Source organism: Thamnophis sirtalis, unplaced genomic scaffold (assembly GCF_051295495.1).
Source record: "Thamnophis sirtalis isolate CommonGarterSnake01/CBP01778 unplaced genomic scaffold, rThaSir2_p1.2 scaffold_3, whole genome shotgun sequence".
Lineage (NCBI taxonomy): Eukaryota > Metazoa > Chordata > Lepidosauria > Squamata > Natricidae > Thamnophis > Thamnophis sirtalis.
This window is the reverse complement of record NW_028261383.1, coordinates 124,768,172-124,785,677: the sequence shown is the minus strand read 5'-3', so window position 1 is coordinate 124,785,677 and position 17,506 is coordinate 124,768,172. Positions and strand designations below refer to the sequence as shown.

Sequence of the window (17,506 nt, the reverse complement as noted above, 5' to 3'; positions counted from 1 at the left end):
GTTGATTAAATTGGAGAGTTATAGACTATGCTGTATTTTCTTAATTCGGGGAGAATATGGAGCCCTGTTGTAAAACCCCAATATCCTACAGACCTAATCAACATGACTAATGAAATTGATGGAAGCTGAAATCCAAGAATGTCTTGTTCTCTCTTGGCCAAAAGAAGTGGTCATTCTAGCAGTAGAAAACTAAGTTGGTGCACAACCAAAATCCACTATATTTTTCTATGATTAATCTATGCAACTACGGAAAAAGTTTCAGGTATGTCAACAGAATATTGAGAAATTCATTCCAAGATCAAATTCAGAGATGCAGAATTTGGAAGAAAGGCACACAAATCTCCAGAAAGTGTCAAGGGATGAAAGTTGCAGTGAACAGAATTGGCATAAGCATAGCTGGGCTGAGAAGGAGCCACTATGCTAATGCTGCTTGCTGCAATTTTTCTTTCTTCTTTTTAAAAGATTATTAAAATATTTTAATACCTCAGACAAAGGTTAGGCAGGCAAAGAGGCAACAATCATAATTATTTTACTGTTTTAGAGTTAAAACAAAGCAAAACTATCAGCATCAAAGCAATAAAAATGGATGTTTTTTTTACCCACACTTGTGATGGTTTGATTTAAGTCAGTTTGAAGTGCAGTGTCTTTTGTCAGCATAAAATTGTACATGTTGACAATTAGGTTATATTTGTATGTGGAGGCATAGATGTAAAACACTGAACAGCAGGTAAAATTGGGGAAACAAAATGCTAGCAGAAGAAATGCTTACCACCACTGAGAGAGTGAAATCATTCAGTCCAAAATCTGAGTTTATTTTGCTGCTTCCAAATCTATGGCAGAGAATGAGGTGAATAAAACATCATTTTCAGAAGTTCTTTCTATTTTATAAGCAACAATCCTGTAGTGTTTTGTAAGGTAGGCCAGTATTTTAAACTTATTATGCAGAAAGGGAGCTGTGGCTGAGTAAGAAGATTGAATCTTCTAAGGATTTCAGGACTGAAAAGATTTCACTCAAAATATCTTTTTTTTTTAGGTTGGATAATACATCACCACTTCTCATGTGTCAACCCCCCCTCTTATTCTTTCTTACTCTTCCTTGCTGAAACTCTTAGTAGAAAAGCTTCAGGAGGTCTATAACTTCTGGAGATAAATGTCTATTCAAGCCTAGCTTCTACCATAGAAGATCCATCACTGCTTCCCGACTTGTCACTGAATTGCTCCTTCGTTAATTAGGAACACCGTTCTTTTACAGCAATACACAAATTCATTCTGCCTTATTACCATTCAGGACACACTGCCCAAGACCACTCCCCATACCTCTGCCTTCCCCCTTCCTTTTCCCAAGCCCCTATGATGTGTCAAGTGGTGTCAGCTGTTCTTTGATGTCAGCCTCTGTCACACAGAGGCAGAATTTTTGACTGCACCTTAGAAGAACTTAAAGATCAGGGGCAAACGGTGCCGTCCTCCCCTCCTTCCTGCTGGATGCAGCCTGTCAATCTTCCACTTCTGCGCAGAGAGCTAAACCCACCCATAGCGTTATTGCCTGCTGCCACGCTTTATCACAGCCATCCCCCAAATTTGATTTACGCAGTCTTCAGCCAGATCAGCAGATGGGAAGACCCTTTTGGGCATGTGAGGTGTGACACGAATATCTGTGGGCTCAGAAGGCAAGTTATTCCATTTCCCCTTTGACAAGCATCAGCTGGAACTTCTGTTAAGTTCCTCCACTTAGGAATCCTTGTTCTTGCACTGAGCTTCTCTTGTCTTTGCTTGATCACACCTGTAGGAGAACAATGCTAGCAGTCAAGCGGAGCACTGTAGCCTAAGAAAAGGCAGGCTGATTTTGGACTCCTCTGTTTGCCGCCTATCACCCCTACCATCTGACTGGAAGATACAGCAGGCAAAGAAATGGCTGTAGAGAACACTACCAGAGTCGCTTTCCTAAGGAATTCCTCCAGCTTCCCTGCCAGGAATGAATCAAGTAAGTTGGGGATGGAGGGGTTTGCATGGTAAATGAAGCAGATAACTTTTCGGAGAATGCAAACACAGGATTAGCTCCTGGAAGATATTGCATTCCCAGTCCTACTCTCAGCCTTCAACACTTCAGGGAGATTTAGCAAATACCAAATCTGATGATTTCACATTACTGCTCTAATTTGGCATCTCATTGCAATCCTTGCCCTTTTAACAAATGGAAACAGTTCAGTTCCAAAATAATGGAAAGAAAGAACAATATATTTTTTAACTTGTAGAGGCTGATTTTTAGGAATAGATATTGGGTGCCCTAGCCACCTTGTATCTAATATCTTATCTCCCCTCCCCCGCCCCTCCAGCAATGCAATAGGTTGGGTAAATGGATTCATTTCAGCACCAACATCCATGGACAGCACCCTCGGATTGCTGCTTGATGTTTTCTGCAGGAAGGCGCCCTATTAGCTTTACAAAAAGCTAAAAGGATGGAAATTGATGGGGGAGGGGGAGAAAAGCTTGTTTTAAGAGCTAGCAAAGCAATTTCTGAACATTTTAGCAACTGTTTTTAGTCTTCTTTTTATTTGAAACATTAAATCTGTTTGCCAGCTTGCTTTTTATATAAATTTAATAGTTCAAGAATAATTTCGAAATAAGTCCTAAGAATTTCAAAGGACTTACTTCCAGATATATTTGCCTATGTATATTGTTGTCTTAAGAAAAAGGCAATGCTTTGGAAGTAAATTGAAATAAATTATTTGAACTATGTAATAAAGACCATTAATGGTTCAGAAAGTAATTTCCTAGCATTTTCTGATCCACAGGCAAACAAATAACAGCAAAGCATACACCCCCCCAATTTTTTTTTTCATGTGGTAGAAGAGGTAATATTAAAAGCTGTTAAAATGTGTGGTTATACTATAAAATGATGACACATGTCATAACTGAATGCATAAAACACTAGTTACACTTTACCAGGAAGTCAAACTGTCATGTGGTTGCCAGAAAGCAACCTAAACCAACAGATTTACATTTGAGTAGAATTTTTCTATGATGAACTGTAAGTCCTATTTCTATATTTAGGATCCTGAAATGCATGAAATAACAAGCTTTTAAGAAGGATGAAATAAGATTTAATTAAAACTATTCAGCCAAGACGCTCACATTTTAAAAAAGAAGGGGTACCACTGAATTTTTGATAAAGTTGGTATTTTGGGTATTTGGGGGGGTATTGTTGGAAGCAAGATTAAAGTAAAAGTGTTCAACCTCTAATAGTTTTTAAATACCTGTTTCAGTTAGATTTTTTAATGGAAAAAATGAAATAAAAGGAGCTGAGCATTCCAGCTTTTTCCCAGTTAGACTCAGGCACTGTTTTCACCTCCCAGAAGCTGTCATCCCCACCTCCAATTAAAAAGTGCACTAATCCACAAAATGTTAATATAACCCTGCAGTCTTGATGCAACAATATCCCAATTTAGATTCTTATTCACCCATGAAATGTTTGGATTGATTATTACCTCTGGTTCATTTTCTGGATTGGTCACCTCATTTAGTAGTTTGATCACTATCTCTAAATTAATCACTAATTACTTGTATCAAGTAATTATTGTAAGAGAATGGGGAAGAACCACCTACATGCTCCACTTTTGGGTGAAAGTAACATGACAAAAGAGACATCTGCCTCTTGAATTATATCTAATGATAGAGTAGTCATTAAGCCAACTCATCAAAGTTGGAATCTCACGGCACAAAATAGGAACTCCCTTCTGAGGAAGATGGCCAGGTATAAATCCATACATATCCACGTTCATAAAATAATAACTCTAAAACAAGAGGCACAGCGGGGTTTTCGCTCATTTGTTTGTTTTAGAAGATGCCACAGGACTTATTATTATGAGATGAAAGAACAAACGTTTTTTAAAGTCACTTGCTACTTTATTAGTATTGAAATACTTTTTTTCCTAAAAAACGGGGGGAACCTAAGTGATGTATTGAGGACATATTTTTATCAGTTGGTTTTCTCTGAGTATTTTAACTGCTAATCAGTTAAAGGATATAGCCCTAACAATTTAAGAAAAGATTGACAGAAAAGAAGAGAGAAGAGAGAAAATATTGAGAGAAGAAAATATTGAAAAGTGAGAGAAGAGCTTAAATGAGAGAATTACCTTGGTTCCATATTACTTCTTCTCCTGAAATCCATATGACAGATTATGTATTATTCCTCTTCTCATTGGCACTTTCCAATCAGCCATACTGCAGCGCTTAACAATACTTCCAACCAAAAAAGTGGATCCTTCCATTCTACTGGAATATTATAGACTAAACTATCTAATGGTCTACTGACACTAAAGAGCTCTAACAATTGTTGATCTGTTATGACTATCTCAAGGGAAATAAATGGCCTTATTTCTCAAGCATGGTGCTCAGCTTCTAAAAAGCCCCATTATATGGCAGGCCACACAAAACACACACATTAGTTGCTTTCACCCATGATGTTTTAGGCATACCCTTTAAACATTGTAAGTAATGTGTGATTTGTGCCATGGATTTTTTTTTCATATTTGCTTGGACAAACTTTGGGGGACTGGAGACTATACTGAATATTTTTGGAGAGAGCAAGGACTGCCTGTAAACAGGGACATGCAATGATGGCGAGTGAAGCCAGTGTCAGTCCTGGAAGCCATTTTGAGCATTGGATGTTCAGCCTTACCACATTTAGTCTGTGGGAAATTGGGAGGGGTGGGTTGTATGGAGCTGGGGAGATATATAGTCATAATAACATTCCTTTCTCAGAGAGTCAAGGATATCTTGCCCTGCATCTGGAGTGGCGTGACTTGGAGGCATCTCCAGTTGGGATGGTGCTTTAATTGGGCCATGTGATGGACATGTGGGTGCTGGCCTGGGTAGGTACTTGGACTTTGATTTGGGTGGGGAAAACCTGGAAGCTTTCAGATTTGGGTTTTCCCAGATGTGCCAATATGACAGCTCTAATAAAATGGAACTTTGAGGAACTTCAATCTTGGAGTCTTCTTTTGTTGGGGGTGTTATTTAGAATCCTGACAGTCAGAGATGGACTGTTCTGATGGGATACATTTGGGAACAACATCATTTATTAGCTTTCTATGTTTTCTCTCTTAATATGGCAGCAACTATACCACTGATATTTGGAAATGGTAGCAAAGAGGTGCTTCAAGAGCTGAATAAAAGGAGGGGGAAATGATCACATCTTGCCACAGGGCCTAAAATCACCCATCCCTACCAGGATATACTGTATATGTTAATTGAAGTCTAAGTGAAGTCTGATTAAGCAGGTTTTGAGGATGAAGAAGCAATATAATAATTGTGTGCCTAATAGAGTAGAGTAGAGTAGAGTAGAGTAGAGTAGAGTAGAGTAGAGTAGAGAATGGACTTGACTCGAATAGAATAGAATAGAATAGAATAGAATCTTCCAGTGTTGGAGTATTACAATTTCTGGAGGCAAGTTGTTCCACTAATTAAGTAATTGTTCTAATTGTCAGAAAATTTCTCCTTAGTTCTAGGTTGCTTCTCTCCTTGATTAGTTTCCACCCATTGCTTCTTGTCCCTCTTCTTTGTGGCAACCCCTGAGATATTGGAACACTGCTATCATATCTCCCTTAGTCCTTCTTTTCATTAGACTAGACATACCCAATTCCAGCACATACCTTAAGACTTTGATGTCACAGTAATCTTGCTTTGAGCCAGTCCTCACCTGGCATGACCAAGTTAGCTTTATTGATTCAAGATGCTTGTCACTTAAATGCTTTTCACTTTCACAATTATGGACTTTGGTGAATTTCAGTCTACTTCATCATCCTATTCTCACAAGCTTAAGAAGCAGAGACAAGAACTGACAGGAAAGCATGGCAGTAAATCCAATTTAGTTTTCTGTTAGGATACTGTCAGCTCCTCTCCATTAGTTAATTAGGAAAGAATGACCATGAGACTCCATGCGTAGAAATCAAATGTACTTTTACTAATTAAAAATGGTTAGAGGCAATGCATAGCGAAGTCTGGTTAATTAGGCACGAAAACAGTTGATATATAGAATAGCCCATTCCCCACCCCTTGGCATCATAGACCCAGTCCAATCATAAGTCTTCCAAATGTCAGGTGCAAGATAACTTCAAAAGGCATCACGAAGATGGAATGTCGGTGCCGTTAGACCTGGCGGGAAACACCCACGCATGCGTAGTTCAGTCAGTCGGTAGACTCCAGAAACTTCCACCAGCACAATGAGTAACCCCTCCCAAATACCATGCCCTCCCTCCCTGTTTCATGGCAGCTGAAGCAATAGCAAAGCAGAAGCTGACAGATACTAACAATTTAGCAGCTTCTCCTCCTCCTCCTCCAGAAAAGGATTAGAACTTAGAAGTATCTGCAGGGAGGGATGGAAAGAATTTTCATCTTGCTACTTAAAATAAACTTTTTTCCCCATGACGTGTATTTCATTTTTATTTTATTTCATAAATAAATTGTTTGGAGTTTAGCTATATGCATCTACTAAACCTCAGTGGTAAAAAAAACAGGCATCAGGACAAACAGTTAAGTCTACATATTTTGCTCTAAGATATAATACTACCATATGTCTACCTATGAACGGTATTGGCGTGAAAACATAATTTTTCTTCTTTGCTAAAATCAAGCCTGCCACTTTTTGATTGTCTTCCTTTCATTAAAAAAGTGATATCTTGCCAATCTATGCAAGAGCTGGAGCTCAGTGTTCTGTTTGCACTCCAGGTGGCACTATGGAAGGCAAAGTTGGGCTGTGATAATTCTTGACTTTCATTGTTGAATGAGAGCCACAGATGCACATATCAGAGGCACCCTGTCTTTTCTATTAAGCTACATTGGATGAACTCTTTTAGTTGACTCATGTGCATTCCAGGTCTGCTTGGCTCATAAAATTAAGCACCTGAAAGCTTTCTGAGCATAGAAATGAGCTCCCAGTCTCATTAAGACTGGACTCCAGATGCCTCAGAATCCAAAGATCCTGTGCCTTCAGAAGAAAAACTGGCAGATATCTTTCACTGGTAATGGAACAGAAAAAATATTTCCTTATTGAAATTCTGCCTGTCATACAGTTGTTCAAGTCACAGGAAACTTCCTTGGAAAAAGAAAAGGAAACCAAAGAACACTAATTACCGTATATACTCGAGTATAGGTCGACCCGAATATAAGCCGAGGCACCTAATTTTACCACAAAAAACTGGAAAAGTTATTGACTCGAGTATAAACCTAGGGTGGGAAATGCAGCAGCTACCGGTAAATTTCAAAAATAAAAATAGATACCAATAATGTTTTTGAATATTTATTTCAAAGAAAAACAGTAAACTAGCGGTGTATTCAATGAAATACTTCACTCACCTCATGATGCTGATGTCCCACTGTGATGATGATGTCCCGTGCAGCCGCGGGAGCGATGTCCCGCCTCCTATGACACACGGCACAGTGATTCCTATCATTGGATCACTGTACCAGAGGAGGTGGGACATCGCTATGTGGCTGCTTGCCATAACAAGGAGGAGGTGGGACATCATTGCAGAGCGGCAGGAGGGGGAGGAAGGGGAATCGTAAGACAGCCCTGCATTACATTAGAACGTGAGGAGGGGGGATGGTGCGGTGCGCGCTGCGCGGCAAACTGACACAGAGGGAGGGGAAACTCACAGGGGCACTGGGCCATTCACGAGTGTCACCCAGCGGCATGGCCCCGCCCCTTTTTCTCCTCCATTTCGGGCAAATTTTTCACTGACTCGAGTATAAGCCGAGGCGGCTTTTTTCAGCCCAAAAAGTGGGCTGAAAAACTAGGCTTATACTCGAGTATATACAGTATATTCATTTTTGATTGAGTGTAGCCTTTTTTGGTGGGGGGGACACTTTCCAATGGCTCAGAGTGCATCTTTGGACAGAAAAACACTAAGAGTTGTGAAAATGTTCAATTAGCTTAAAATTCTAGATATGGATGACTACAGTTGAGGAGTGACTGTCCATTACTGTACTGCTGAACATCAATTTCTGTTTTCTGTTTAATTTTAATTTTAATAGATTTGTCCTCTGCCGTTCTCTTTCCATATATTAGGACAGCTATTTCAAACTTTGAATGGAGCTAGATTCGACCTTCTATACTATAGAATCTATAGTGTGGGGAAAGGCATGTAGAAATATAGGACCGAGTTGATATGCCCTTTAAAATTGTGAATGACAGAAAGTCACTGAGTCAAGAATTCTTAATAAGTGTCATAATGAAACTTTAACCTAAGAAACTGGGATTTCTGCTCCATAGGATTTTTATCCAGTCCTGTATCCTTTCCTATGATACCGGTTGTATATCTTTCTCCAAGTAACAGTAAAAGCACAGGAGATAAAAATGGCAGGAAATGGATTTCAGATTAAAGGTTAGAGCTAAACATCTGTTATAAGAAAATGTCTGTATTTTGTCATCCTTACATTTGCGCTTGATTTTATCAGAGTTGTGTTTCTGAAGTTGATGATGGTTCCAATGGATGAAATCATTTTGGTGTTCATAGGAGAGGAGAGAAATGCCCCAAAAATGTATGGTAGTAGAGTAGAAAAAGAAGTAAATACCACCCCACAGGCTACATGGGTACATGGACAACAACAACACTGTTAGGAATCCTGTTCTTCTTTCGACATCTTTTTCCACTTAAGTGTAATCTGTAAATTTTCTATTGCAGTTCACAGAACAGGGAAAAACATGCTTAAAGTAGCTTGAATGCAATCATATAGACTTCATTATTAATTTGTTTATTTATTAAATTTAGACACCACCCATCTCAGTGTCTAAGTGACTCTAGGTGGTTTACAGATATACTGGATAGGTAACATAGGAAAGGGTACAGGACAGTTTCTTTTCAGTTTTACATGGTGTTATAGAGAATTAAAAAGGGACTTGGCTCAGTGGCTAAGATGCTGAGCTTATGGATCAGAAAGGTCAGCAGTTTGGCGATTCGAATTCCTAGCACCACATAACGGAGTGAGCTCCAGTTACTTATCCCAGCTTCTTCCAACCTAGCAGTTCAAAAGCATGTAAAAATGTAAGTAGAAAAATAGGAACCACCTTTAGTCGGAAGGTAACAGCGTTCCATGCACTTTCAGCATTTAGTCATGTTGGCCACATGACCACAGAGACATCTTTGGACAGTGCTGGTGTCAGGTTCCAAATAGCATCCAAAAGTAAATCAGAGTCCAAGGCAAAGTATTGTTCAAAGTTCTAATTTATTAAGAGAGCCATGTTGGCACATCTGGGAAAACCCAAACCTGAAGGCTTCCCGGTTTTCCCACCCAGTTGAAAGTTCAAGATCTTGCCCCCACACCCACAAGTCCATTACATGGTCCAATCTTCCACTGCCATGCTGGCAGCTTCCACCCATCCAGTTCTGGTCAGGTGCAGAGGTGCAGAGATGAAGACCTTGGCTTTCTAGAAAGAATTTTGTTATGGCTACATATCCTCTAACTCCGTACAATCCCCCCTCCCATTTTCCCACAATAGAAAATGCATAGTAGAATAATAGAAAGTGTGGCAGGATTGAGATCCACAAGAGAATATAGCTGCAGGCCTGACAGCTGGCTCTTTGAAATGGAGATGAGCCCCCTAGAGTCGGAAATGACTAGCACATATGTGCGAGGGGAACCTTTACCTATAGAGAGTTAATCAGAGTTTTCCAGTGACCCCAGGGGCATTTCTTTGAATTAATAACTAGCTGGAGAAAACATTATTCTAGTTCAGACACCACTGAAATGCTGTCAATTCAGTCCACGGTAGTAATTTATCTTCCTACAAATTAGCTATGCTGAGACATCTGTTTTTGTAAAATCGACCAGGGAAGAATGTTCTAACAGAAAAATAGATTGTTCTGTTAGATTTAGATGAATGACGTGTTGTATCATCACTGCATCCAGATTGCATAAAGCATCTATTTTTAAAAAAATCACCATTAAGTAAACTCCTCTAATCTAGTTCTTAAAATTAATGATTAAAGCATGAGCTTTTTACATTAGTATTTGGCATGAGGAAGACAGATTTTCCAGTTTTTCCTCTTAGCAAACAGGTTTTTATGGTTTTAATAATTTGGAAGAGGAGAAATTCATTAGGCAATTATGCCTTTCCATCTCAGGAGCATAGGAAGCTGCTTACACCTGCTGTGTTCACTTGGCACATTGAAAGGGAAACTAAGCACATTTTAGCTTGGTATGCACTTTGCAAATCAATCTTATTTGGTTTAGGGTCCAGTTATTATTTAGCATATGATGATAACATCACAGAAGAGAAGTAGACATATACACACAATCCACATAATTATATATAGAAAGCTTCTATCGGGGTACAGCAATGTTCCCTCTAATTTTTTTTCCGTGGGAGCGGAAAAGTATAGTGTTTGAGCAGCACATTTTCATACCTGAGCACCTGGATTTTTTTCATAGATGTCACCCAAGACAACGAACTTAGTGTTATTTGAAACTCAATTCTACCATGTAAATATCCATTAAGTAAAGAAATCTCCCTATACAGGTAGTCCTCAATCTATGACCATAATTGAGCCCAAAGTTTCTATTGCTAAGTGAGACATTTGTTAAGTGAGTTTTGCCCCATTTTACAACCTTTCTTGCTACAGTTAAGTGAAGCACTGCGGTTAAATCAGTAACCTGGTTGTTAAGTCAGTCTGACTTTCCTACTGACTTTCCTTGGCAGATGGTTGCAAAAGGTGACCCAGGACACCGCAACCATCATAAATATGAGGCAGTTGCCAAAGATCCAAATTTTGATCCTATGACCATGGGGATGCTGCAATGATCATGTGTGAAGAACAGCTGTCATTCACTTTTTTCAGTGCTGATGTAGCTTTAGTCATTAAGTGAACTGTTGTAAGTTGAGGACTATACTTTCCCCCTTACTATCCAATAGTCTGCAGTGATATTAGCAAGTTATGAATAAATTACCAACTGATATAGATTAGCAATTGGAGCACTTAAAGAAGCAAACAAAGAGGGGAGAGGAAGGAAGGGAGGAAGGAAAGAAGGGAGAGGGAGAGAGAGACAGAGACAGAGGGAGAGACAAAAAAGGAAAGAGGAGAAAGAGAAAAAGAAAGGGGAGAGGAGGGTGGGAGGATAAGAAAAAGAGGCAGAAAAAAGAAAGAGAGAGAAAGAGGAAAGGAAGAAAGAAGGAAGGAAGGAAAGAAAAAAGGAAGAAAGAAAAGAGGAGAGGAGAGAAGAGAAGGAATAGAGGTCAAAAAAGCAAACAAGGAAAAGTAGGGAAAAAACTTTCACTGGAAAACACTATTTTTCCATCAGTGCAAAACTTTCCTAAACAAGGTTAATTTTCTGGATTTTGACTTTCCGGTCCAGGTGGACCAAGAAGCCTTTATTTTCTTTTTCTAAAATCAAAATCTGCAGAGCACCAGCTCAACTCCCCCTTCCTGCGAAAAAAAGTGGCTGTGTCTTGAGGGTAGTTTTGAACCAGGTCTCTTAAATCCTAGTCCAGCGCCTTAACTATTAAGCCCCTCAAGGAATGTGTAAAATAGCCCTTCCTAGGGCTTCGTCCTGTTTTTTGTCAGAAGTAAACTCTGGTAACAAATGGGGAATTATAATAACCCCAATCAATTTTGCTTTCTGTAAACTGTGGCTCAAATTATTAAAATGTCACTGCCTGTTTTATAATTTCAATAAAATTGTTAGAGACACATGATTCTTTCTAGCATGATTTCATACAAAAGCATTTTAAAGGTTTTAATGTGTTATTGAGAATAAATAAAGATTAACATTAGGCATAGAATTATAAAGTGTGAGTGGATTAAAATAGAATTCAACTATTATCACAGTCCCTTCCTACCACTGTATGGCTCCAAGGTGCTAAGGCACCCTCATGTATTGTAGATCCAAAATGTAAGTCTCTAAGAATATGGGTTATTGTGAGGGGTATTTTTTTCTCTTAAGTTTTTTAAAATTAAAATTTCCTAATTGGTGCGTAAAATATGTTGCAAAGCAAGTCTCTAGCTTCTTCATTTCTGCATTCTGAAATATTTTTTCCTGTGTGAAAGCTATTCATAAGGTTGGTTTTATTCCTGAATATCTAGTAAATAAGCTTATATTTCTTCTATATTCTGAAGTTATACCAATCTTCTTGTGTTTTAATTTCAGACATAACATTTTTGTCTCTGATTGCATTGAAAAACAGAAGAAACAGATAATGTTAGAAAACTTGGGAGTCCCTATTCGGGTGGGGGGGAGACGATGCCGCTGCGCCCGGGACCCCTCCTGTCCCTCGGGGCGGCGCTGATGTCTCTCTTGTGGGGCGGGGGGTTGCAGGGAGTTCCTGGAAGCGAGGAGGTGGGGGGGGGAGATAGCCAGGGTCCGCGTTTGGATCTTTCTCCTGGCCTCCAGCTCTTTCCCCAGAAGGAAACGCCTTCCTTCCTCCGCGTTACGCTGAGCCTCATTTAAAGGCTGCGGTTTTGAGCTCAGGCAAGATGGGAACAAAGGGGGGGGTTTGCACAGAGCTTCTTCAGCTCTGACAGGATTATGGGGAATGGGAGGATTTCTATGCCTTGCGGACAGCTGGGCATTTGCATCCCCCACTTCCAGCAGCCATTGCTGGTCCAACACGATTTTCCTCCCCTGGGATGGCAGCGGAGCCCCGGGGCTGCTTCTTCTGTGTCCGCTGGACTGTGGGGCTGGGAAGGGGGCGGGAAGAGCGGCGGGGCTGGCTGTGGCCGGTGGTGGCAGGCTGGTTCGCCTCCTCCTCCTCCAACAGGCAACAGCACTGCCGGATCCAGTTGTAGCCGCCTGCAAAACGTTTCCTTTACAGAGTTTCTCTGCGCGGCAGATAGAAACTCTGCACGGGGCTTTCTTGCAAGGTGCACGGCCGCGCAGCCGCGCACCTTAGAGGGAACAGTGGGGTACAGCATGGCCTCATAACTGGATGCCCAATTCAGTTATCCAAACAATTCAGTTATCCACCTCTGGTGCTGCTTCATGCAGTTCTTCTAAGGAACCAGAGAATGCATGCCATGGGCAATCTTGCACAACATATTTAATAGTTTGCATCAGTGGCAGGATTCAGCCACTTCGGTCCGGTTCAGGCAAACCAGTTATTAAATTGCTGGCTGGCCCTGCCCCTTCCTGCCCATCCCTTCCAGAAGTCCCTACATACCCTGTTTTGGCTCCCAGGTAAGTGCAGGGAGGCCTACTGGGCCCACAACAGGGCAGGTTTGTGTGGCGTGGGCCCCCTGCTTCCCATTTTTTCTCCCAGGAGGCTGCAGGGAGGCCAGGTGCTGCCTGTCACACACCATGGCCACGCCCACCCCACCCACGCACACCCATGCAGTCATTAGGGCAGAGAACTGGTTGTTAAATTATTTGAATCCCACCACTGGTTTGCATATCAGCACCATCATTGAAACAAGTTGAATCTTTCCATCCTCATTGGTACAGAGCAGAGGCATTTCTTGCAGTATCACACCTAATTCTGTTTAATTTCATCCAGATTGAGGCAGGTTAAAACCAGGTGGTGTCAACTGTCCAGTTGGCGAATCTAGAAAAAGAAACTTCTAGGACAGCAATGACAAACCTTTTTTGGCTCATGTGCCATAAGTGGGGGGAGCGCAGGTGGGTCGTGCGCAAGTGTGCCGCAACCATAATGCAATGTGCGACCCTACCCAGTGTGCATGCGAACATGACAGGCACTCCCCCCATTTTTTGCATGCTTTTTTCGCCCTCCCCAGGCTCCAGAGGCTATATAGGAGCTTGGGGAGGGCAAAAAAAGCCTCCCCACCCTCCTGGAGGCCCTCTGGAGCCTTCAGGGACCTTCAAGAGGCTTTCTGAAGGTTCCAGAGGACTAAAAACTACCCTATGTGCTTGTAGGGCTGTTTTTAGTCCTCTGGAGCCTTCAGGGACCTTCCGGAGGCTCCAGATGACTAAACATGGCCAGTTTGCTCGTAGGGCTGTTTTTAGTCCTCCGGAGCCTTCAGAGACCTTCTGGAGACTTCCCTGAAGGCTCCTGAGGACTACAAATTACCCTACAAGGAAACTGGACTTCTGGTTTGCCCGTAGGGCCATTTTTTGCGCTCCGGAGGCTTCAGGGAAGTTCCTGAAGCCTCCTGAGGGCCTCCGGATGACTAAAAACAACCGGTTTGCTTGTAGGGTCATTTTTATTCCTCCAGAGACTTCAGGGAAGTCTTTGGAAGGTCCTTGAAGGCTCCGAAGGGCTTAAATCAGCCCTACGAGCAAGCAAACTTCCAGTTTGCCCATAGGGCCATTTTTTTGCACTCTGGAGGCTTCAGGGAAGCTCCTGAAGCCTCCTGATGGCCTCCAGGGCAGCTGGGGGAGGCTGTTTTTGCCCTCCCTATTAAGCCTCTGAATCCTGGGAAGGCCGTTTTTTGTCCTCCGGAGCCTTCAGGGAACCCTCCTGAAGGTCCCTGAAGGCTCTGGAGGGCTAAAATCACCCCTACAAGCAACCTGGAAGTGACTTCTGGTTTGCTCGTAGGGTCATTTTTTGCCCTCCGGAGGCTTCAGGGAAGCTCCTGAAGCCTCTGGAGGGCCTCGGGGAGGGGCACAGAGGCTGATTTCACCCTCCCCAGGCTCCTATAAAGCCTCTGGAGCCTGGGGAGGGCAAAAAAAGCATGCAAAAAATGGGGGGGTCGCGCTTGTCATGCACCCATGTGTTCTGGGTGTGTGTGTCACACATTACATTATGTGTGTGGCACACCCGCACATGACCCCCCCTGCGCTCCCCCTGCATATGGCACGCGAGCCAAAAAAGGTTCGCCATCGCTGACCTAGTCCATGTATATTTTGTCATTAAGCTCCTGCAGACACAGGAGCCTGACATCTCCTGCTTTTTGTGAACCATTTGAACATTACAAAAGAGATCTCTATATTCAAAATGTTACTCAAGATGGGATTATTTTAGGTTCATGAAAATGAATGATCTGGACAAGAAAGTTCTTGGCAGGGAAATCACTTTGATCCTGTGCAGCCTTTGAGATTAGATGCTCTGACATCTGCTGCTTTCAAATATTTCTGTGCATTCCCCACTTCCCCTAGCTTATTAGAATTTGATTGATCCTGTGTTCATGGGGTGTAAGCCAGGTGATAAGCATGCTTGGTGGTAGCCCTCACATTGTGCGACAACTTAGCTCCAAATTAGTACCAGGAAAAGTTACTTGTGGAACATCTTGACTCCTATTAGTACAGGGGACTCCCAACCTCCTTGCTTTTATGAAGCATATTATATGGGTACCAGAGGCTGGTTGCTCCTGGTTTGGCCTGGATTGAGTGAACCAGTAATGGCGGCAGCAGGAGGCTCCACCCACCCACCTGGACGCTTCTGCGCATGCACAGAAGCATTGCGTGCACAAGGACGAGCAAAACAGTAGCCCTGGGATTTGTAACCCACCTCTCATGGGTACTATATGTGTTTTTTCTTAGGTAGCTCTCATAATTAGTTGAATGTAATTTTGAATTGTTCTAATTCTATTGTGAATGATTGTTTGAACTTCCTTTTCTTATTCCCTCTTTTTCTTATTCTCTCTCCCTTTTCCTCCCCTTCTCTGTTTCTTTGATCAGGATTGGAAAGGACAGCTCCTTACAACAATGTGATCATGCCTAGCTTGTTTGGCATCATTTGCTTTCTTGGCATAGTTGGGAATCTTATTGTAATCTACACCATCATCAAAAAGAAGAAACTTCGGTGCAAGCAGACAGTGCCGGATATCTTCATTTTCAACCTTTCCATTGTAGACTTGCTATTCCTGCTGGGCATGCCCTTTCTCATCCACCAACTCCTTGGCAACGGTTCCTGGTATTTCGGAGCTCCATTGTGCACTATCATCACCGCCCTGGATACCCACAGCCAGATTACGAGCACCAACATTCTGACAGTTATGACCTTAGATCGTTACCTGGCAACGGTCTATCCTCTGAGGTCCACTTATGTCCGAACGCCATGTATGGCAACCTTGGTTATCAGCCTGGTGTGGCTCCTCTCATTTTTGACCATCATCCCTGTGTGGATGTATGCAGGACTGATGCCTTTGGATGATGGGACTGTCCGGTGTGCTCTTTTGCTTCCCAACCCCGAGACTGATATCTACTGGTTCACCATCTACCAGTTCATGCTAGCTTTTGCAATTCCATTGATCATCATATGCGTGGTGTACTTCAAAATCCTCCAGCACATGGCCACCACTATTGTGCCCTTACCACAGAGACGCCTTCGGGCTCGTACCAAGAAGGTCACTCGGATGGCTGTTGCCATCTGCTCGGCCTTCTTCCTTTGCTGGGCACCCTTCTATATCCTTCAGCTGGCCCACTTGGGAATAGGCACCCCTTCTGTTGCCTTCTTCTATGCCTACAACTTTGCCATCAGCTTAGGCTATGCCAACAGCTGCCTCAATCCTTTCCTCTACATTGCCCTAAGTGAGACTTTCAAGCGCCAGTTTATGGTAGCAATCCATCCAGCCAAAGAACACTTCAGGGTAAACAACCACAACCACAGTATGATGGAAGCCAGTGTGTGCCTGAAGCTTGCCCCAGAATCCACTCAACAGACTCGGTTTTTGGAGGAGTTTTCCCCACGTTCCTTGCCTGTGACGGTTGCAGTTCACTAGTGTCTTTCCTAAGAGATTCGTAGTTCTGCTATTTGAAGCCCAAGTTATATGTTTTCCTTCGCAGTCATCCAACACATGATAAATGTGTGGCTTCCTCAGAACAACTGCTAGGCACAAGTCAATGAGGTGTTAATGGGAATCTGAAATGTGCAAATGCTAATAGGTCATTTATTCTGATACATGAAGGGAAGGGATGAAATAATTGCTGAGAGGATTGGAGGCAAGTATCCACTTGAAAACTATTGAAGAGTCATAATGTAGAAATCATCCCATCAATAACATATAAATGAGCAACCAAACATCCCTCCCTTCTTCCATATGTATCAATGTAAGGCACCTGATACCAGACGGCTATGGATGGTAAACATCAATAAAACATCGTTTAAAAACAATCAATTAAGAAAAGCACAATTGCTGTCATACACACCTCTCCCCAGAGGACAGGCAGATTGTGCATCATCTCGTGGCACATTAGACTCCAGAGGATGCTCCTCTCATTTGCCTGGGAACAAGCGTTATTAAACGGTTTCATGGACCTTTTTTAGTTCCTGGTTTCTCATTGAGTGAAATAATGTCTGCCTCGTGCCAAATTGCCATTGCAAAAAAATAGTATAAAATCAAATCCATTGTAAGCTTAACTAATCATGCATGACGTAAACAAAGTGAGGATCTGGGAACATTTCATTACAAGTAGTTCTCGCTTAACAATTGGTTGTTTAATGACCATCCAAAATACAATGAATTTTTTAAAATTACTACCTACACACACACACACACACACACACACACACACACACACACACACGAGATTGCATTTGGGGCACTTGGCAACTTCCTTATATTTACAACTGGTTGCAGTTTCCCAGGGATTTTGCAATTGTTTTTGCAGTTTTCCAGGA

At 42.0% G+C, this 17,506-nt stretch overlaps 1 protein-coding gene across 1 annotated transcript; it reads left to right on the top strand.

Moving 5' to 3' along the window:
* The first annotated feature begins 1,803 nt into the window (after positions 1 to 1,803).
* LOC106552017 (melanin-concentrating hormone receptor 1) lies at positions 1,804 to 16,886 on the top strand. The gene is made up of 2 exons (XM_014070198.2): positions 1,804 to 1,981; positions 15,565 to 16,886. The coding sequence occupies exons 1-2, from the start codon at positions 1,909 to 1,911 to the stop codon at positions 16,605 to 16,607; spliced, it is 1,116 nt and encodes a 371-aa protein (XP_013925673.2). The 5' UTR covers positions 1,804 to 1,908; the 3' UTR covers positions 16,608 to 16,886.
* The last annotated feature ends 620 nt before the right edge of the window (positions 16,887 to 17,506 follow it).

What these genes read in the sequence shown, in the direction of transcription:
- LOC106552017 (XM_014070198.2), top strand. Translation starts at nt 1,909, where the DNA reads ATGGCTGTAGAGAACACTACCAGAGTCGCTTTCCTAAGGAATTCCTCC. An exon ending in CCCTGCCAGGAATGAATCAA is followed by an intron (nt 1,982 to 15,564) that starts GTAAGTTGGGGA and finishes TTCTTTGATCAG; the next exon opens with GATTGGAAAGGACAGCTCCT.